The sequence below is a fragment of the Antechinus flavipes genome, chromosome 2 (assembly GCF_016432865.1).
Source record: "Antechinus flavipes isolate AdamAnt ecotype Samford, QLD, Australia chromosome 2, AdamAnt_v2, whole genome shotgun sequence".
In the NCBI taxonomy this organism is placed as follows: Eukaryota; Metazoa; Chordata; class Mammalia; order Dasyuromorphia; family Dasyuridae; genus Antechinus; species Antechinus flavipes.
Genome location: NC_067399.1, coordinates 60,137,083 through 60,159,370, shown reverse-complemented (window position 1 = coordinate 60,159,370; position 22,288 = coordinate 60,137,083). Strand labels below are relative to the sequence as shown.

Sequence of the window (22,288 nt, the reverse complement as noted above, 5' to 3'; positions counted from 1 at the left end):
ACAAGTAATCTGATTGTTTCACATTTACTTTTAGTAGACATATTTCTCAATTAGCTAGCAAATGGCTATCTTTAGTCTTTCAAATACAGGATGATCCTGGAGGTGCTCATCTTCTCTTCCAAAAAATCCTCTGTTAAGGAAATCCTCCTCCTTCTCATCAGCTGATACTTGAATCCCTAACTTAGGAACGTGACTCACAAGCAAACTTTGCCTAGGCTTGAAATGTCCGTTTTCAGCATCACTGGTCATAGGCTAATGCTTAGGGGGAAGGAAATGGAAAGAAGGTAGAAGAAGGCAGCATGACCTCCAGGCCCAATTTCAGGTCTACCTAGACAAACATATAGTTCTGTTGCCCGATGCTACTGCGACAAGCTGCCTAGGAGAAGAGAAAGCCCTGCTATCTTCTATTTTTCTTCAGATTCTTTTGTAAACCATTGGAGTCTCTCCTCTGCGCTCTCATCTTAAATGCCTCTTGTCACTAGAGACCAACCAATTGGGAGTTTCCTTGTTTTACTCTCAGCAAGGAGCTCCCTGGGCATTGTTCCTGGTCCAGAAAATTAGGGCTTTCCTTGATCATCCCTGCTATGTAGAGATGAAGGAACTGGACCCACAGAATTTCAGAGATGGAAGGGACCTTAGTCCAATGGGAACCCCTTCATCAGCAGCCTTGACTACTGGCCAGACAGCTTCCACTTGAAAGCTTCCAGTGATGGGGAACCCACTACTTCCCCAGGCTCTGTTAGGAAGCTCTATTAGGAAGTGTTCTCCCCAAGATCAAGAAGCAGAGCCAGAATTCCTATTGAAAAGGTCCAGTCCTCTAGTGATGGCTTTAGAATCCAGACCAAGATTATAAGCACATGAAGGGCATGGAACAGCATCCAACAAGATGAAAACTATATCAGCAATAAGCTGTCCCATCTCCTTCTCCCGGAGGTTCCACACTGGACACAGGAGGCCATACAGGCCGAATTCATGGACCCAAAAGGCACTGGATCTCCAAACAAGGTGTTGGGCAGGATCTGGGCCCTAGGTCCAGCCTCCTTCTGAAACTTTCATTAGCGTAAATGGGCGCACTAATTAATTGGTATCTAGAGTTTGTGACTGTGTAAAATGTTTATAGTATACTCAAATTACAAAATGGTATCCTGAAAAGCACCCATCCCTGGGGGTATCAGAACTTATCTTGGCACCCAGAATCTGAGAAAATAGGTACTGTTTAAAACCAGACCTAAGGGAAATATGAATGATCTTTGGATACAGGGTGTGTCCTTCAATTTGGCTCTACCAATAAGCTAAGACTCAAGGCAGAATGAATGGCATTGGACTGTAGAAGGTCTCACAGGAAGCTAAGTGAGTCTTTTTCTTTTAAAATTTATTAGTTTTTTGACATTTGCTTTTAAAAGATTTTGATTTCTATTTTTCCCACCTCCTTCTCCTCCCCCGTCTTTAAGATAGCAATGAATATGACGTAGATCATACATATACAATCATATTAAACATTTCCACTTTATTCATGTTATGAAAGAAGAGGAAAATCATGAGTAAGAAAAATAAACAAACAAAAGTGAAAATAGTGTGCTTTAATCTGCATCCAGACTAGTTCTTTCTCTGGGTGTGGAGAGCATTTTCCATCATGAGTCTTTTAGAGTTGTTTTAGATATTGTATTGCTGAGAAGAGCAAGATCTATTAGAGTTGATCTTCTGTACAATGTTGCTGTTGTTGTATACAATGTTCTCCTGATTCTGCTCCTTTCACTCAGCATCAGTTCATGTAAGTCTCTCCAGGCTTTTCTGAAATCTTCCTGCTCATCAGTTTTTATAGTTTTCAGTTTTATAGTATTCCATTCCATTCATATGCCATCGTTTATTCAGCCATTCCCCAAATGATGGGCATCCTCTCGATTTCCAATTCTTTGTCACCTCAAAGAGAGCTGCTATGAACATTTTTGTACAAGTGAGTCCTTTCTCATTTTTTGTGATCTCTTTGGGATTCCTAGTAGAGATATTGATGGGTTGAAGGATATGTATGATTTTATAGCCCTTTGGGAATGGTTCCAAATTGCTCTTTGGAATAGTTGGATCAGGATGAGTCTTGAAACAGAAAAAGAAAGGCAGTCTTTGCTCGCAGCTTGGCTGGACAGGTTATACTCAAGGAGGGATGGCGCTTGTATAGGTTAATTAGGATCACATGTAACCCTTGGTGCATCCACTCTGAGACTTAAAGCACTGAGATAGCGTAAGCACCCCAAATCAGCTCATGGGTCACCTCCAAGCCTCTATAGGAAGGCAGTATGTTACTCTATAATTAATTATTCAAGAGAAAGTATTGTCCACCAGGGAGCACTGTAATCAAACCGCTAGCCAAGAGGTCTTTTCAGTCTCTCTGGCACAGCCCTAAAGCTGGTACTGGTAGCCAAAGGTTAGTTTGAAAACTAAAGGTGACTATCTTCTGAATTTGCCCAGAGAATGATGTGAAATACTCCTCAAAGATACTTAAAATAATAATGTATGGTTCTGCCCTCACCCCATGTCTGGAATTTCTTCTCTCTGTTGAAGGACCCCCACATTTATAGGACCCTGGGAGTCAATATTCTGGGGTCATGTAGTAAGTTAAACAGAGCAAAAATGATCTTGATCTGCCCATGGCCAGGCAGGTTGTCTGGTGGAGGCAGATAATGTCTCAGACTAGGGCAGCCTGCGACCACCATTGACACATACCCAAAGACAGCTGCTGTTTATCTCCTGGTGACAGCAAGCCCTATTCCAAAATCAGCCACTGGCAACTCCAGTTCCCCATGTGGTGAGCAAGATATCTGTATGAAGGACCAAAGGATAAAAAATAAGGAATCCACTTCCTGTGACTGACAATTTTGTTTCTCCTTATGGGAACTTGCAGTGGCTCCCTTGGTTCCCCAGAGGGATGGAAGTCGTTGCAAAAATGTCTCCTACCTGGGCATTTATGTCTGTAAGAGGAATCAGGGGCATTTATGGTCCCACCCTCACCATTTTGCAGCCTCAGAGAGATGAGTCACAAAAGAAGTAAATAATAGATGGGAATGGAAACTGGAACTGTGATTTCATTTGACTAGGGAGCTCAGGTGAGGAAACTCTCTTCCAGCAGATGGACGCCTTCTCTGAAATATATACTTGCAGAGGATTGCCAAGATATCCAGGAGTTTAAGTGAAGATTGAAGTCTCCCAATGTCCTTCTTTGAGGATCATCCAATCCCATGTTATCACAATTAAGATTCAGGCAGCTGTCATCTATTGACCACTACTCTCTCCCACAACATTTTTTTTTCCTTACTGGTTCAGTTTTTCTCTTCACTCTAATTCTACTCCTCAAACTAGGCTTCTTCAATATAAACATTGACACTTTCAAGTGCCCCAACTTTCTAATTCTTTAATCTAATTAATTCCCATGATCTCCTCCCGGACTCCTCTTCAGAGGTATCACACTTTTGGTCTTACCATCACCCAGTGTATTCTACTTCCATGTTTGTGAACACTGGAATTCCTTTTTCTAATCATATTTTTTTCATTCCACCTTTCCTTCTGCCTTATGTTCCCTTACCCTGTTTACTGTGATTTACTCACCAGTTACCTCCTCCCCTCAGTTCTTGCCCAGACCATCACCTCTGCACTGATTGTGTTCTTTTCTCTTTCCTGTCTCTACCCCACAGTGAATCAGGTCATGTCTATAATTGTCCTTTTATCTTGAAACCTGTCATTTCATTCCATTTCTGATCCTCCCTTGCCAAGCACAAGTCCAGTATTACTTGTATTATTCCCATTCTCCACTGTCTTTGCTGTTATTCACATGTAGAATGGAGATGGAAGAAGTCAAGGAGTGGGCTCACTCCATTGAGTATATGTATTATCTCCACTGGGCCTTTATTGTGTCCAGACAATCCTTTGGGTTCACTCTCCCACTCACCACAATGGCTCTCCCAAGCCTTTTCATCCCTGCTCAAGCCCCCTTCTTTCTACTCTCTCAGCTGAGAATCTTATCTCAGACCCAAGTGAAAAAATTGAAACAATTTGCTGAGAGCTCCCTCTCTTTCAAGTTCCTCTCATATCACTTAAAAATCTTCCTTTATATTTTCTCTTTCACTGCTGTCTCATGTATAGAAGTGGCCCTTCCCCTTGCCAGAGCAAACCCCTTTAGCTGTACAAGTGGTCCTGTTTTCTTTGGCAGATTTCCCATTCTCTCATGCTACTCTCTTTCTCTCCCTGTCTCTCCTTCCTGCAAATAGAGTGAGTCAGTTCTGTGCTGATGATTCTCATATCTATTATATCCAACCCTAATTTTTCTTGCCTCCAGTCACACATCTCTAACTGCCTTTTAATTGAGTGTCCCAGAAACATTTCAAACTCTATGTGTCCAAAACAGAATTTATTATTTTTACCCCAAATCCTCCTCTCTTCCCAACTTTTCTATTACTGTTGAGGATGGCACCTTCCTCTCGGTCACCTAGGCTGACAAGCCGTAGGCCATCCTCAACTCCTCACACATACTCACCCTATGTGTCCTATCAGTTGCCAAGTCTTATTTCTACCTTCTCAGTATTTCTGATATCCACCCCCTTTTCTCTAATCACAGAGCTTCTGCCCTGGTGAAGGCCCTCATTACTTCATACCTGGACTGTTGAAATAGCTTTAGCTGATCTCTCTGCCTTAAATCCCTCTCCAGTCGGTTCCATCTTTCATTCACTATCAAAATGACTTTCCTAAAGCACAGTCCGACCACGTTGCCCAATGGGGTGTTGTTAAACTCCAGTCGCTTTCCATTACCTCCAATATCAAATATAAAGCCCTCTGTTTAGTATTCAAAGCCCTTCACAGTCTGTCTGTTTCCTATCTTTTCACTCGTTTTTTTCTTGCTATTTTTCAAATATGACCCTTCATCTCCATGAGTCTGAGAAAAACACATCATCTGTTTCCCCTGGCTCTTCATTCTTAGAATACACCCTCTCCTCACTCTGTCTTCTCACTTCCTTCGGACTCAGCTCACATTCTACCTTCTGCAAGAAGAGTCTCCTGTAGAACCCCTCCTGATCTTCTAAGAGCCCTTTCATTTATTTATCTTGGGTTTATAACTATTTTTCATGTTGTTTCCCTGCTTAGAATGAAATCTCCTTGAAGGCACAGACTGTGCATCCTCAAAACTTAGCTCAGTACCTGGTACACGGTAAACCTCCTAATAATGCTTTTTAACTGACTGACAGCCAACTTATGTTGGAGGTGGGCTTTAGGCTCAGGTCTAAATGAGCTGCCCATCCATTACTCAGTGTTGTTTCTCAAAAGTAGCAAAGCTGAAATTAAATCTCGGTCTCTGGACTCCAGAACCAGCGCTCTTTCCACTCTCTGCTATAGATGGAAGCTGGGCCAAGACTAGATGGGGAGAAGCATGAGGGGCAAAGTTAAGCCTCACTCAGACTTCCGGTGACTGTCCAGGATGATGAGTGGGTCAAGGAAAAAAATAGAATGCCTATAAACATTAGTCATAGAAAGGGATTGCAGGGGTGTGAAAGCATCTGCAAAGCAGCCTGTATTTGGGGAAGAATCTCTGTGACTAAATATAAAATTACTGCATCTGAATGAGAGGGAACCTTAAAGGTCAACTCATGCAGCTCCCACCTGAGAGGAATCATAGATTGATGGAAGGATGGAGAAGGAGATGGGTGGAGAGATATAGAGAAATGGACTTAGTAGTCCAGATTTAGGATGACCAGGACAGGAGGACTCCCCAGCCCAGAGCCAGAAGTACCCTCAGGAGACTTGTGTTCTGCATTCTCTCCAGCCCTACAATTTCCTATTTACTCATCTTTTCAATGATTATTCAGTAAAGCATCTTCTGAAAACCCCAGCATTTATCTGGGTTGAACTAAGAAAAGATGTCCTACTGAATGGGAGGAGCAGAGCTTGGAAGGTTCCATGTGGTGGTAGCAGCCTCGGATGCCCACTTGTTAGAGGAAACCTTGGGGAGAAGGTCTTGGGCTCATCCTTGGGGCTGTTCCCTGCCATCCTGGGTCAGTTAATCAACAGTTGTTTCTTAAGCACCTACATGTATTCAGCATTGCCTTTTTATCCCTTCCATGACGGGGTACACGGTCTAGAAACTCTTGGAATTCAAGATTTCAAAAACTTTTATTTTCTGGAAGTTTCCTGAATGGGGCCCCGTGACTATTAGGGCTCACTCACTCCACCTCCATTGTCTGCACAGTCTCCTCAATCATCTCCAGTGCCAGAGGTGTCACAGTCTCCTTCATCACTGCTGTAGTTCCCTCTGGGTAGCGATACTTGCCCTGTCTGAAGAGTAGGGGATGGGCCAGACCCTTTGTGGTTATATCCTTCCTGCCCTCCCCATATGCTTCTCCCCCATATCTCCCTTTCCCTTGTGTCCTCCCATCACCACACATTCCTCCCCACCTCCACCTGCCATCCTGCTCCTCACCTCTTAGAGATGACAGCTGGGGTGCTCACTGCCCTCTGGATCTTGGCGCCAGCTTGAGTGATCACACATATATCCACGTTGCTTCCTGAGCCCAGGTCATCCAGGATCCCAGCAGTCACTGCCTCCACTATCAGCTGCTGGCCTTCCTCCAGCTGGAAGATGGTGGGGAGACAGCCAGAGGTGGGAAAGAATTAGGGAGGAGGAGAGTGAGCCGTTCAGTTTATAGAAATAAAAGAAATGAAAGAAAAATAATAGAATAAAAAGAAATAAAAGAAAATAAAAATAAAAGTGGCACAGTAGATAGAGCACCAGCCCTGAAGTCAGGAGGATCTGAGTTCAAATGTGGTCTCAGACATATAACACTTCCTGGCTATGTGACCCTGGGCAAGTCACTTAACCCCGATTGCCTCAGAGGAAACAAAAGAAAGAAAGGAAGGAAGGAAAGAAAGAAAAGGAAATGAAGGGATTGAAAGAATAGAGAATAGACAGTTAATGAGAGTTCATAGAAATAAGGTGAGTTATTGAGAATAAGCATATGGGGAGGTGGTGAGGAGACAAGATAGGAGAGGGTGAAGGAACTAAGATAAAGAGATGAGGAATTGAATGGATATAGAGGTGAGGAAGATAGAGGTAAAGATGGCAAAGGGGGACAGTGAGGGAACAGAGAATTGAAGGGAAATGGGGGAAGTGAAGAGGGTATGAACAGAGCAGAAAACAGTGTGAGTAAAGGGGACAGAGGAGTGAGGGAATTCCTGAGGGAATCTCCGAGTTGGGATGCTATCAGCCTTTCCAAGAATCCTGGTCCCCCTCCCCCATCCACCTATCTACCCATTCTCCCTGGCATCTCCCATTTCCTCCTTTGCTCTTTCTCCCCAAGTCTCATTCCTTTGCTCTATTCAGGAAGGTGAGGCAGCTGATTCCCCATCTCCCTTCTCTACCCCCCCCCCAAGCTCAGTCTCTTATGGCACTGCGATCCAGCCCAGCCCAGCCCAAGTATGGACAAAGTCCTTTTATTTAATGCAGTTGCCTCTCTCATTGGGTTATCCTGAGGAAAGAGCTTTGCCAATCTCATTGGCCTTTGGGCACATGGGTGGGTGGATTGAGATAAGACTTTTTTTTACTAGAATTAAAAAATAAAACAAAGACCTTCTAAAGGCCTTTCTCTAGGAAACTTAAGGTCAAATTGAATCAGAACAAAAAGATCCAAAAGAAATGAGTCCGTGAGCCCAGAGGCTGGATATCCACCCAAGGGAACCAACCACAGTCTGGGTGCAGAATCTGATTTCCCCAGCTCCCGGATCTGTTCTTCACTCTTCTTTGCTGAGGGTTGGGGGCTTAATCTATCCTAGAACGAGACTGGCTTTCTTCACTTATTCTGAATTCTCTTTGCCGGATGGCCTTGGGAACATTCAGTCAAAATCTGCCTCTCTATAACTTGTATTCAGTGAACCGAGTTCTGTCTCTGGGACCAAGCAGACCCTGTGGACAGTTTCTCCTTCCCTCCTCCCCCACAAAGTTTCTCTGGTCCATCTACAATTTGCTCACTCTCTCCTATCTAATAGAGAACACACTGAAGCATCTTAAGGTTTGCAAAATGTTTTTTTTTTCTTTTTACAGGCATTCTATCTTAGGAACAGGCTGCCTCCCATTTCAAAGCCATCCTGTACTTTCCACTATTCAGCCCCATAATGTGTTCTCATTTCCTGGCCGAGGAAGCATCTGCCACTCAACTCATTTACAGAGCAGGGGAGGTGGCGGACAGGTCCTGAGCTCAGCCCATCCCAGCTTCTTCCCACATCCCCCAAGTTCTTATCGCTAGCCTCTCAATCAAGCCCAAGGACTCTGATGGGTTTTCAATAAGAAAAACATCCTTCCATAGAGTGTTGCTCCCTATGGTAAAGGAAGCTGGTTTCGGCACAGCAGGAGGTAGAGAGAAATGAGATCAGGAGAGAGCTGAGAAGATGAGGAGGAGGAGGGTGGTGGCCCAGGGACAGGATAGGGGAAGGAGCTCTCACCGTCATATTTGGTTTGAAGCGATCCTCTAGCACAGAAATGGCTGCTTCCCGTCCAGAGCCTTTTGGAAGGTGAGGGAAGGTAGTAGTGGTGAGCAGTGTTAGGTATTAGGCAGTCTCCCTTAGCTTTCTCCCCATGGACCCTTTCCACAATCCCCTAAGACACACCTCCTGTCCTGGTCTGTTGCCACATATACCTAGGACTTAGAGGTTTGTTTTTTGAGGGGAAGGGGTGAGGAGGTAGAGTTGGGGAAATATCCTTAGAGACATTTGGTCTCAGAGGTCTCAATTAATTAATAATATTAGCTATTATTTTTATAACACTTTAAAGCTTACAAAGTACATATCTCACTTGGATCCTCATGTTAATCCAGTGAAAGAGTGCTGTTAATGAGCTCATTTTATGGGTAAGGAAACCAAGGCTGAGTGAGACTGGGCAAATAAATTGTCAAGGGTCACAGGGCTAGTAAGATAAGTACCCTAACTCAGTTCTTCTGATGGATAACTCTATTCCTTGTGCTCCCTAGCAAACATGGAGATTACACAGGAGCAGATTTAGAATGTGTTAAAGAAACTCTTTCCAACAATTATTGGCATCCTGTCTAGGGAAGCAAAAAGGGAAAGTGTCAGATTTGAAGTTGGAAGCCCTAGATTATTAGAATCTGTATTTTTGTATTTATTTCCTATGTGACCTTGTGCCAGTTACCTAAGCTATCTGAATCTCATTATAAAATTGGTGGGGGGGGGGGGTCCTCTGGGTATTTTCTACCTGAAATTCTGTAGTTCTGGGAGTGTGAGGTGAAGGAGGTCTGACTAGGAATCAGGGACTCACCCAAAGCAGTGAAAAGCAGACGGCTGTAGGAACCATGGGGATGCACACTGTAGAGAAGGGGGCCTGTGATGTCCACTCCCCCCACAATCAGGGAGGCCCCAATATGGCCCTGGTAGCTGTGGGGAGATATATCATCATTTCTTCTCCCCACCTCATGGTTCCCCCACCGGCCCCATTTCCCTCCCACTCTTGCTTCCCACCCATTTATCTTCCAGCCCCATCCCAAGCATTCACTCTCTGCCTCCCTCCCAGATCTTCCAGCATTGTTCTTAACTTCCCCACGCAGGTCCCACAGTACCGGAACAGCATCTGGCGGAGCATTCGCGTGACGGTGGCCACCCGAGGCTTCCTGCCTGTGGACAAAGCGTGGAGCTCCATGTTGGACGCCATCATTTGGGTGGTCATCTCAGCATCCGCTGCTACCCCTGCCCCGCAGCAGCTGAGGGGAGAGTCGGCGTTAGAGAAAGAGGCTTGTAGGGGGAGGGTCAAGCTAGGCTAGGGTTGGGGGGACGGGGAGAGGCCTGGAGCAAAGGGTCTGCTCCTATCAAGTATGGAAAGTTGGGTTTGGAGCCAGAGGGATGATTTTCAATCTCAGGCAGCCTCTAACTCCGTCATTAACTCGCTTCTTTCTTTGTGGACTCAGTTTCCTCGTTTGTAAATAAGAGGGTTGGCCTGGATGATTTGTGATGGACGCCTGCAGCTCTAACCGCTGTGCACCAAGGAGGAGGTGTCGGGGGATGAATCAGGGGAGGGGAGGTGGGAGAGGGGACTCACTAGATGTTGGGGGCGATGAAGTGGATTTTTTCGCAGTTCTTGTCCGCCACAACGGAATCATTGGTGGCCCGGGTGTCCGCCCCGAGGATGACTCCATCCTGGAAGGCAGGTAGGGGTTTACTCCAGCCCTGGGACTACAGGAACTTCTACCAGCGCCATCTCCCCACTGCTCCCGGAGCAATTCCTCTCCCCACCCTCCGGCACTGTCCTTCGCACCCCCTCTCCCCTCCCTCCTCACCTGGAACACAAGGCCGGCGATGGTGGTACCGGTTTTTCGGGCGTGGGGGACTCGGAGTCCCTTTAGGGAAGACTCCAGAAATACATTTCTGTAGGAAAAGGAAGAAAAGACCCTCTGGAGTCAGGAATCGCATTCGAAGGGGTCCCCAGAACATAGACCCTTTCAATCCAGTTTATAGTTTTTTCTCCCCGTCTCCCCCGCCACCCACACACCCGTGAAGCAGTCTCAGGACTTTCCGGGTAGGAACTGCAGCAACCCCCAAGATTCCCCCTCCCCTCCCCCACCCAATCAGTTTCACTTTTCATCCGAGTTTCCAGAAACTCAAAGCAGCGTGCCCCGAGTCTTCAGAGAAGGGGGATCAGGGACAGCACAACACCCTCCTCCCCACCCTGCCCCGAGCGGCTCCCTCTTACCTCTGGCAGTTTTTGAAGGAGAAGCCCCCCTGGGGGTTCCAGTCTGCCTGCAGCATGGCCTGAGCTGAGGGGTCCTGAGGCGGAGAGCGGGGGAGGAGGCTGCCCCAGCCTCGGCAGGTGGGACAAAGGGCGGGACTGGAAAGGTTGGGGAGGCAGACAGGGGCAAGAGGGGCGCGCTGGGGTCGGGATCCTGCACGACTGCCAGGGGACTGTGCACAGATAACTTGGAGACTTCCTTTTCTTGTGATTTCAGCTTTCGCTTTCACCTTGGCTGTTGGAGGAGGAGGGGCTGGGATGCTGGTGGGAGGCGGAGGAAGGAGGGCAACAGGGAGGCCGCCTGGGCTGTCAGCCGGAGCAAACTCCCCTCCCCACCCCATCCCTCCCCCCACATCCCATCCCGTCCTAGGGCTCCCACCCCAGGGAAGCAGCGGCAGACTCGGGGGTTCCCTGCTTCCTCTTCCTCTGCTACCACCCGTGAGGACTTGGCGGGGACAGGGGCCTCTTGGGATTGGTAGCTTGGCCGCTGGCCGGCTGTGCTAAGGGCGCATAAGGTGACCCCGGGAGAAGTGATTTTGCCCCTCTTTAACATAGTTTCCTATCTGAACCTGGGGGGTTGAAATTGATTTTCGAGGTTCCTCGCCTCGGACGGTCTGATGTTCCGGTCCTGTCCCCTTCGCTTCCTTGCCCTCTTCTCCATCGGGCGTAAACGTGGGCTCTAAATACAACAAAGCTGGATCCTGCCAGCAGCGTGGAAACAATGTATCTACAGGGCCAGAAAGTACCGTTAGTAACGAGCTAGTTACAGCCCCCTCAGGAGCCGGGAGATTACTTGGTCTCAGATTGTTCAAACCCAGGGACCTTCTGGTAATCACCATAATCACTTGTACATATAGAGCATTTTTAAAGTTTGCAAGGGGAGGTAGGGGAGGTTATCATCTCTGTTTTAAAGAAGAAACTGAGGTAGGTGGAAGTTAAATGCCTACGACCATACAGGTCTTCCTGATGTCAAGTCCAGTGTCTATCCACTATGTCAGCTGGCTGCCTCTGCGGGAAGAATCTATAGCCTCAAACCACTGTGAGAATAAAAATCTCTAAGGAACAGGGAACTCTCCCTCCCTCTCCTCTCTCTCTCTCTCTCTCTCTCTCTCTCTCTCTCTCTCTCTCTCTCTCTCTCTCTCTCTCTCTCTCTCTCTCTCTCTCTCTCTCTCTCTCTCTCCTTTCCTCTCCCCTCCTCCTTCTTTTCCTTCTCTCTTTTCTCTCTCTTCCAGCTTACTCAGTTAATTGACACAAAAAGTTCTCCATACATGTTGCCTTTACTATCTCACTTTACTCCTTTGCTATGGGGCTTCCTATAGCACCACTTAATGGAAGCCCCTCTCTCCAATTAGGTCACCAATAACCTCTTAATTGATAAGTTGGACGCCTTTCCTTATTCTGTTTTAAAAGAACCATTACCTTTGCAGTGCCCCTGTCCAAAGTAAGTTCGTGTGGTTTCCTGTGGGGCAGCCTACATTAGGGAGATGTGACTTGGCAGGGAAGCTCAAAAGAAAGAGTCAGGTTTAGGGGAAGGTGAGATCTATGAAATGACTGTTGGGAACCCTGGAACTGAGTCCTGGGAAGAAAACTGCACTCCTCTCCCCCACATCCTCCCCAACATGTCCTGTGGTTCTTAGTGCTTGCAATCCCTGCAATTCACAGATTTCCCAGATAAGAAGCTTTTCTCCTTGGTGAAGCTGAAATTTCATCTCATTCCCTTTCCTCTTGTGTGTTCTTTCTCCTAAATTAATCTGTACAACTTCCCTGATCACTATTTACTGCTTATATTGATAAATGTATCTTTGCTGTCCAAGATGATTGTCTTTTGTGTATCAGGTTTGGGAACGAGGGAATCAACCTGACCAAAAGGGAGCTGTTACCCTTCCATTCTAAGGCTCTAGGACTGTTTCCCACTTGGAACAATTAGGGAAAGGGACTTTTATCCTGAACTCCCAAAAGAGCATCATATCTGTAGACCAAAATTATCTGATGTATAGTATATAAGTATCTTCTTGTTTGTTCAGTTGTATCACTCTTCTTCGTGACCCCATTTGGAGTTTTCTTGGCAAAGATACTGGAGAGCTTTGTTTATTTCCTTTTTCAGCTAATTTTACATATGAGGAAACTGAGACAAGCAGGGTGAAGTGACTTTCCCAGAGTCACCACAGCTAGGAAGTGTCTGAGGCTGAATTTGAACTCAGGAAGATTTTTCCTGATTCCAAGCCCCATGCTGTATTCACTGTACCATTTTGTTGCTCACAATTTATTGTTATTCAGTCATGGGTAACTGTGATCCCTCCCTCATTGAAAAGGCAAGCAATATGATATCAATTATAAATGTGAAATCATGCAAAGCATATTTCCATAGTATCGATGCTGAAAAAAAATTAAAAAGAAAAAAAGTATAAAGAAAATCTGCACTCATAGTTCATCAGTTTTTTCTCCACAGGTGGATAGCATTTTTTATCTATTGGATTTGTCTTGGATCACTGTATCCACCGTATCAATCAGAGTAGTATTATTGTTACTGTGTACAATATTCTTCTGGTTGTGTCCGCTTCACTTCACATCAATTCACATATGTCTTTTCAGACATTTTCTTTTTTGAAAACTATTCTGCTTATAATTTGCTATGGCACAATAATATTCTATCAGAAGGCAGCTGTGTGAAGAAGAATGCTGGGCTGGAATCAAGAAGACTTATCTAAATTCAAATCTGGTCTCAGTCACTTTCTAGCTATATGACCCTGGAAAAGTCACTTTACCCTGTTTGCCTCAGTTTCCTTATTTTTAAATGAGTTGGAGAAGGAAATGGCAAACCACTCTAGTATCTTTGCCAAGAAAACCACAAATGAGACTATTAAGAGTCAAACACAACTGAAAATTTTTGAACAATTCTATTACAAACATATACCACAACTTGTTTAGGCATCCCCATGTTGATGGGCATCCCCTCAATTTCCAATTCTTTGCCATCACAAAACGAACTACTAGAAATTTTTTTGTACATAAAAGTCCTTTCCCATTTTCTTTGATCTCTTTATGAAACAGATCTAGGATTTGTATTGCTGGGGCAAAGAACAGGCACCGTTTTATAGGCTTTTGGGTATAAATCTAAATTATTCTCCAGAATGCTTAGACTAGTTCACAACTCTACCAGCTGTGCATTAATGTCCCTATTTTTCCATATGCCCCTCAGCATTTATTATTTTCCTTTTCTGTCATATCTGATCATGTCTGATAGGTATAAAGTGGTATCACAGAGTTGTTTTCATTTGCATTTCTCTAATCAATAGTTATTTAATGTTTTTTATGTGACTTTTGATAATAGCTTTCTTCTTTTGCAAATAGTTCATATCTTCTGACCATTTATCAATTGGGAAATGGCTCTTATTTTTATAAATATAGCTGAGTTCTTATGTATGAGGCCTTTGTCCAAGAAATTTACTGTAAAATCCTTCTCCCCATCTTCCTGCTTTTTTTTTTTTTTAATTTTGGCTGTATTTGTTCTATTTGTGCAAAACTTTTAAAATTTAATGTAAAAAACTTATCCACTTTATTTCCCATGATCTCCCCTTTCTCGTGTTTGGTAATAAGCTCTTCCCTGATCTTAGATCTGAAAGGTATAATTTTCTATGCTCCCTTCATTTGCTTATAATTTTTCCCCTTATGTCTAAATTGTATACCCAATTTTGACCTTATTTTGGTATATGACATATTGGTCTATGCTTAGTTTCTGCCAAGTTGTTCTCTAATTTCCCTAACAATTTTTGTCAAATGATGAGCTCTTGCCCTCAAATCTTGGATTTTGGGGTTTAACACATACTAGATTACCATAATCTTTTATTACTATGTGTTATGTACCTAATCTATTCCACTGACTCACTGCTCAATTTCTTAGCCAGTTTCAGATTGTTTTGACAATAACCACTTTGATTTTTTTATGTTAAATCTAATATATGTATACATATTTATATAATTATCTTGTTGCACAAGAAAAATCAAATCAAACCAGAAAAAAAAAAGATGAGAAAGAAAATAAAATGCAAACAAACAACTACAAAAGAAGTGAAAATGCTATGTTGTGAAGTGCATTCAGTGCCCATAGTCCTCTCTCTGGGTGTAGATGGCTCTCTTGATCACAAGATCATTGGAACTGGTCTGAATCATCTCATTGCTGAAGTGAGTCACGTTCATCAGAATTGATCATCGTATAATCTTGCTTTTGCCGTGTATAGCGATCTCCTTTCACTCATCATCAGTTCATGTAAGTCTCTCCAGACTTCTCTTAAATCATCCTACTCATCGTTTCTTATAGAACAATAATATTCAATAACATTCATATATCCATAACTTATTCAGCCATTCTCCAATTGATGGGCATCCATTCAGTTTCCAGTTTCCTGCCACTACAAAAAAGGGCTGCCACAAAGATTTTTGTACATGTGGGTTCCTTTCCCTCCTTTAAGATCTCTTTGGGATATAAGCCCAGTAGTAACACTGCTGGATCAAAGGGTATGCACAGTTTGATAACTTTTTGAGCATAGTTCCAAATTGCTCTCCAGAATTGTTGAATTCCATCAACAATATATCAGTGACCCAGTTTTCCTATATCCCTTCCAAGATTTGTCATTATCTTTTCATGTCAACTCAGCCAATCTGAGAGGTTTGTAGTGGTATCTCAGAGTTGTCTTAATTTGTATTTCTCTGATCAAAAGTGATTTAGAGCACTTTTTCATATGACTAGAAGTAGTTTCCATTTCTTCATCTGAAAATTGTCTGTTCATATCCTTTGACCATTTATGATAACCACTTATGAAAAACCATTTATGAAATCTAGGCCATTATCCCTCACTTTTTTTATTGATTCCCTTGATAATCTCAGCCTTTTGTTTTTCCAGATGAATGTACTTTACTTAATCTATTCCATTGACTCACTGCTCAATTTCTTAGCGAGTGTCAGATTGTTTTGATAATAATCATTTTGTAATATAGTTGGAAATCTAGGCCATCATCCTTCACTTTTTTTTATTGATTCTCTTGATATTCTCAACCTTTTGTTTTTCCAGGTGAATTTTATTATTTTTTCCTAGCTCTATGAAACAATTCTTTGGTAGTTTAATTGGTATAATGCTGAATAAGTAAATTAATTTAGTTTGAATTGTTATTTTTATTTTATTGGCTCAGCCCACCCATGAGCAATGAACATTTCTTCAATTGTTTAGATTTATCTTTATTTATGTAAAAAGTGTTTTGTAATTGTGTTCACATAGGACACTGTCTTGGCAGGTAGATTCCCAAGTACTTACAATGTTCGTAGTTATTTCAAATGGAATTGTTTTTTCTATTTCTTCCTGTTGAATTTGTTGATAATATATATATATATATATACATATATATAGACATACTCGTTATTTTTTATGTTTTAAAATTTATATTCTTCAATTTACTAAAGTTGTTAATTGTTTTTAGTTTTTTAGTTGATTTTCTAGGGTTCCCTGAGTATAACATAATAGCATCTGCAAAGAGTATAGTTTTGTTTCCTCATTATCTATTTTTATTTCTTCAATTTATTTTTCTTATTTTATTATTATAGTTAGCATTTCTAATACAATATCAAATAATAGTAATGGTAATGGACATTCTTGCCTTACCCCTTATCTTACTGAGCAGACTTCTGGCTTATGCCCATTGCGATAATGCTTGTTCTTCATTTTAGATAGATACTTCTCACTATGTTGAGGAAAGCTCCATTTATTCCTATGCTTTCTATTGTTTTTAAAAAATAAGAAAATATATTATATTCTGTCAAAAAAGTATAGTTTCTTTTAAAAATGAAATGAACAGAGACAGGAGAACAATTTCCACAATAAATAATATTGTAAAGATAATTAACAATGAAATATTTGGTAACTGATCAACCACAGTTCCAAAGAATTATTCAATATAATATTCACTTTCAGGCTGAAAGTTGATGTAGAACTCTAATGCAGATGGAAACATGGTCTTTTCCTTCTTTTTAAAAATCTTGAACATAATTAATGCAAGGATCAGTTTTGCATGATATATACATTTGTTATAAGTTTTATATTTCTTGCTTTCTTCATGGATGAGGGAGTGGGAGATGGGAGAAAGAGAGAATTCAGAGCTGAAATAAAATTGAAATAAAAAATGTGTGAAGTGTCCTAGAAATAAGGCATTGGTGTTGGAGGGGTGGAGAAGGAAGGCCATGGGCCAAGTACTGAACTTAGAAAGGAGGGAGAATGTCTTGGGAATTAATAATGACTTGATTGACTAATACATTTTGATTTCATGAAGTTCAAAAATGAAGAGGTTCCTTGAGTGATTGTGACAGAGAGAGGATCTGGAAGTGACAATTGGATTCAAGAATATTCTGATTCCTTACCATAACCAGTTCTGGATAAGAGAAAAAGTGGAGTCAGTACCTGAAGAGTGGTCAGAGAAGCAGTGACATCCAGAGGGAGCAGGTCTCAGGAAGAGCTACAAGATGGCAAGAGAAAAAGTTTTAGATGAAAGGAAGTTAGTGAATCGTGGACAAAAATTCCACAGAAGGCATGGGAGAAGGGGAGAGCAGATCTGGAGCCGGACATTGGGAAATAATGTTGAAGATATTGGTGTTTGTCCTTTATTCTCAAAAAGGTCCAATGACACACCAGGAAGATGATAGCTTGACTTGTAAGTGAATTGGCTTTAAGTGCAAAGTCAACAACTTCAATCTTCTCCAGAACCCTCTGGTTCCACTGGCAGGATATAAACCAGGACAACTGGAGATGGCCCTGTATGCAGTGGGAAACTTTAGTGCTTCTAAGCTAAGGCCTTTCCTAGCTCTCATTTTGTCTGATTAAGGCTAGGTTTAAAAAAAAAAAAAAAAAAAAAAGGAGGCAAAAAATGAACTCTTATCTACTCAAAAGAAAAGAAAATCAATCTGGAAGAAAAAAATCAAATTAACTCTTTTTGCTCCATTAATTAAATTCAGCACTGGAAAACCAGGCCCATTGTTTTCAAGTGGAGCTACCTGACTATATCTTAGATCCAAATCACTCTGGCTCTCACTGATTGCTAGATCTCAGTCCAAGCCTTATTTTGATCATTATTTGGATTTTGATGACTCCAGAATGAGAATGAGAAGGAGGGCCCAAGTAACTAAGGCCGTGGAGGAGGTTTGTTCTTATGAAATTGGTGTTTTAGAATCACAAGGATAGAAAACTTCAGTGTAGAAGAAAATTCCAGGGGATGAGGACTAAGAAAAAAAAAATCACTAAGTCTAGAAATTGAGTATTATTGACAACATTTATAGCACTCTAGTGAAGTCATAGAGGTGGAAGCCAAATATCACTTTTTTACATATGCAAATGTACTTATATAATATTGTATCATCGGTACATTTGTGTCTCATCTTCTTCTGGGACTATAAAAGCCACAGCGATCCTTTCCTATCTAAAATCCTTTCCTATCTAAAATCCTTTCCTATCTAAACTTTATGTTTCTCCCCGTCCCCCATCACCTATCACAGTGCTCTGCACACAATACATGCTTAATAAATGTTTATTATTGTTCTCCTCCTCCCACTTCCAGAGAGTCGGGCCCTCCTTCCTCCTTAGTCACTCCAGAGATGGACTTCAAAGAAGAGTCCATGTCCCCTCAGCCCCAGGCGAGGCTGTGACGGGGTAGGGTGTGGGGGGGAGACCCAAAGTCTGGGGCAGAGCCAAGCTTCGGAGGGATGCGGTGCCCCCCGCCCTTTCGGCCCCCGGCTCCTCATATGTGATCTGTGACCTTGTCTGTGTCTGTGTCTGTGTCCCGCAGGATCGAAGCCGAGGGGGGATCCCCGGAAGGGGCAGGGTCCGGGTGGGGGTCCCTTGTTCGATAGGCACCCAACAGGATGGAGTTGATGTAGTCCAGCGTCTGGTTGTTGAAGACCATGTTGAGGTGCTGCAAGCCGGGGATGGGGAAAACGTGGACCGGCTGGGGCTGCTGCTCGCGCCAGCGCGCACAGAGCTCCATGCTGCGCGTGGCTACCGTGTCGTCCCCGTCTTCGTAGAGGATGGACACGGGGTCGTTGTAAGGGAAGCCCTCGTCGTAGATGTAGGTGTGGGGGGTCGGCAGCCCCACGCCGTAGAGGCAGTAGACCTCCACGCCGGGCGCGGGCAGCCCCGCAAACAGGTCGCGCGTGTGCAGCCACATGTACCAGCCGTCTTCGAAGCGCAGGTCTGCAAAAAAGCGCTGGAAGTTCTGGAAGGTGTAGTTGATGGTGGGCGTGGAGAAGAAGACGTGGTCCTCGGGCCAGGCGAGGCGGGAAGGGAACATCCACGGGGAGCTGGTGGTCCTCCGCGGGCCCGCTCGTAGCTTGATGTTGGACATGATCGGGATGCCCTGGTTGTCCCCTGCAGACGGTACAGGGTGAGGGGTGAGGGGCCCACCCAGGGCTAGCTAGCCCTGCCAACCACCCCAAATCTGGCTCCGCCACCATGACCTCCGCCCCCCTGCACTCCCCTCATCCATCTCCGCAGAGAGCCCCGGGAGGGATTCAGGAGGCGAAATTTTTGTTGGATAGGAGCGCCTGGCAAGGGAGCCAGAAAGGCTGGAGCCGCCCCTAAGTGGGTCCTATCTGGATATGGGGGATCCATGTGAATCAGTATTAGTGGGCGGAGAGCCGTGCAGCTGGGGGCTGGTTCTGTTCCTGAGGGTATCTGTCTGTGAGTGCCCTGGCTCTGGGTCCGAGGGATCTGGATGTGTCCCCCGAGGGTTCCTGAGGATTTTACAGTGCACATTAAGGCGTTTCTCTTTCCCCGTATGGCAGTGGCTGATGTCCTTACCAGAAGTGAGGACCTTCATGGGTTTGATGGAGCCAGCCCAGGGAGCTCCCAGGGCAATGAAGCCATCAATGAAGCGGTCCTTCCAGGCCTGAGGCTGATGTACAAGGAAGTAGAGCAGATGAAGGTTGCCCAGGCTGTGTCCAATGAGGAAAACAGGCTTCCCGTAGCTGGCGTACATCTCCTCCACCAGCCTCGCTAGGTTCTTAAAGTATTCTTCCTGCTGGGCTGGGGCCAGAGAGAGATGGGACGCCAGCCTCGAGCGCTTACCATGGGCCCCCTCCCTTCTCAGATGCCACGCCCAGCGCCCCCCTACCCCTACCCCACTCACTGGGGTCCAGTCTCCAATCATAGGGCGCAGCCCGAACTGTCTCGTCCCGCACGTACCCATTGTTGACGAGATTTTGAACTAGTGTGTGCATATAGCCTTCATTGGGTTGGGGAATGGGGATGGAGATACAGGATAAGGGGATTAATGACAGTTATAAGGGTGCCCTCCAACCCAACCCTCCAGAGTATAGAGTCTTCGGGGAGTCTCCCTCCAGCGGGGCTGGGACTTAGATGACAAGCAAGACGGAGTGGGTCCCTGGCTTTTGGGGCAATCAGCACGGACCCCCAGCTTCCTACCTGCCAGTTTTTTTGGGTCCAGATACTCCACTGAGTAGGTTTTGCCAAAGCCTGGGACCCGAATCTGCACGCCAGGGGCATTGGACATTTGCCCTGTGGTCCTGTTGTAGACCACCCTGTAGAGTCAAGAAGGAGGCTCAGGCTCCAGAGGGATGTGTGTGTGTGTGCAAACACTCTGTGGGGGGTGGGGGAAGGGGGAGATGTGTGCAGGTACAGAAAGGTGGGATGTGCTTGTAAGTGGATGGTGCAGTCAGCACATGCGGTCATCCCAGGCCCAGTCTCTACCAACTCTGAGCTTCTGAGAGCGGGCAGCTGGATGGACATGTGGATGCTCGCCCTGGCCCCAGGAGAGTCCCCAGCAAGTGTGACTCCTTCCTGGAGCCCTGGGTAGCTTTTCTGCTTTCTAGAATGAGGTTGGTAACCCTCCTGCGCCTGTCCTTTGGCACAAATGGACCAATGGATTTTGTAAAAGTTGATCATTTTTTGGAGTGTGGAAGGATCTGGCCTAAGGGCGTGGGGGTGGCTGGGGGGCTCCTTGGCTTTGGGAGGGGGCTGGGGGGGCTCCTTGGCTTTGGGGGATTGGGGGTTCCTTGGCTTTGGAGGTGGCTGGGGGTCTCCTTGGCTTTGGGGGTGGCTGAAGAGCTCCTTGGCTATGGGAGGGGGCTGAGCGCAGTTCTCAGGGCCCACCTAGTGTTGTCAATCCAACAGTCAACCCCGAGGGGCAGGAACATGTTGAAGTCAAACCAGATGGTGAAGAAGTCCTCTGTCTTCCGGTAGCACAGCCAGTTGACCACATCTGGCTTGTCCAGCTTGGCCTCCAGTTGGTTCCCCAAGCAGCCAGGCACTGTGGGCAGGAGGACCCTCACCCTCACATATCCCCCTCCCCTCCCCTGGCCCCTCGTGGGGAGGGGGGAGGAGCCTGTAACTCCATACCCTGGGCTCCCACCAGGAAGAGGAGGCGGTGTCCCTCACCCCCACCTAGGACAGAGCTAGATAAACACAAACATCCCCTTTCTTCCCTCGGGGCCTCAGCCAAAGTCCAGGATGGAGCAAACAGTTTGGGCCCGGCCGACAAGAAGCCAGCAGAGATAGAAGGCTGGTGTGGCAGTGCGCTTTGGGGTGCAGGGAACGGGAAGACCCGGGGAGCCAGGACTCCCTTTGTCCCAGCCCAGGCTGCCGTGGGAGGTGCCCCAGGAGCCACCCGTCCTGTCCCCCCAGACCCCCAGGCGGCCTTGGGTTTGGAGGAGCAGATGCAGCTTCCCAAAGCTGGAGCCACAACCACAGCCCACCCCTGCGAGGCCTTCTCCTACGGGCTGCGCCCCTCGGGAGGCCCCAGGACCTGAGGTGGGGAGCAGGCCCTCTCCCCCGTTTCCCAGAACTGCCAAGCCCAGGCTGGAGGGGGGCGGGGAGAGCCTTACCCAGCACCACGGGTCTCGTGTTGTTGTTGAGGGCAGCCTTGGGGGTGGCATTTGGGGGGAAGAGGACGTTCAGAAGCCAGAAGGGGGTGGCCGAGGGCAGCAGGAGGAGGAGGCCCAGGAGGGAGCAGCGGCCGTGCAGCCGCCCCAGAAGCCCCATGCTGCACGCCCGGAGCCCGGCAGGCCACAGCTCGGCCCCTTATCAGAGGTGGTGGTGGGAGGGACTGGAGGAGGGCGGCTGCTGGAGGAGCTGGGCCCTGTGAGGGGAGGAGGGGAGGGCTCCGGGGACCTGGGCTCTGGGGGCGGAAGCCAGGGGGAGGAGAGGGGCAGTGTGGGAAAACGGGCCAGGACACTGACCTTTTCCAGGTACTCGGGGGCACACGAGCCAGCCAGGACTCTGCCCTTGGAATCTGGGCCAACAGAACAAATGCTGGACTTGGGGTGGGGGGGTCAGGGAGACACGAGTTCAAAAGCCACTCTGACCACTGGGCTTTCAGCATCCTCGTTGGTAACGGGGCATCAGCCGGGGCCATGGCGGGCATCCAGTAACAGAGCGGGGGCCCAGGGAGAAGGCGAACATTCACTCTGTTGTTTGCTTGCGTTTTGCTTTCTCTCATTTTTTCCCTTTCTGATTGGGTTTTTCTTGTGCCGCA

At 45.8% G+C, this 22,288-nt stretch overlaps 2 protein-coding genes across 2 annotated transcripts; both read right to left on the bottom strand.

The window, feature by feature from the left end:
• Positions 1-6,131: 6,131 nt before the first annotated feature.
• On the bottom strand, positions 6,132-11,075 carry PSMB10 (proteasome 20S subunit beta 10). The gene is made up of 8 exons (XM_051974965.1): positions 10,727-11,075; positions 10,314-10,401; positions 10,076-10,173; positions 9,600-9,740; positions 9,302-9,417; positions 8,473-8,531; positions 6,458-6,609; positions 6,132-6,312 (listed from the first exon to the last, which is right to left on the bottom strand). Exons 1-8 carry the CDS (start codon positions 10,780-10,782, stop codon positions 6,201-6,203), a joined length of 822 nt encoding a protein of 273 aa, XP_051830925.1. The 5' UTR covers positions 10,783-11,075; the 3' UTR covers positions 6,132-6,200.
• A 6,979-nt stretch (positions 11,076-18,054) lies between these two features.
• LCAT (lecithin-cholesterol acyltransferase) lies at positions 18,055-21,873 on the bottom strand. Its single transcript, XM_051974960.1, has 6 exons — positions 21,639-21,873; positions 20,908-21,064; positions 20,221-20,336; positions 19,925-20,020; positions 19,597-19,821; positions 18,055-19,164 (listed from the first exon to the last, which is right to left on the bottom strand). Exons 1-6 carry the CDS (start codon positions 21,793-21,795, stop codon positions 18,539-18,541), a joined length of 1,377 nt encoding a protein of 458 aa, XP_051830920.1. The 5' UTR covers positions 21,796-21,873; the 3' UTR covers positions 18,055-18,538.
• Positions 21,874-22,288: the final 415 nt, after the last annotated feature.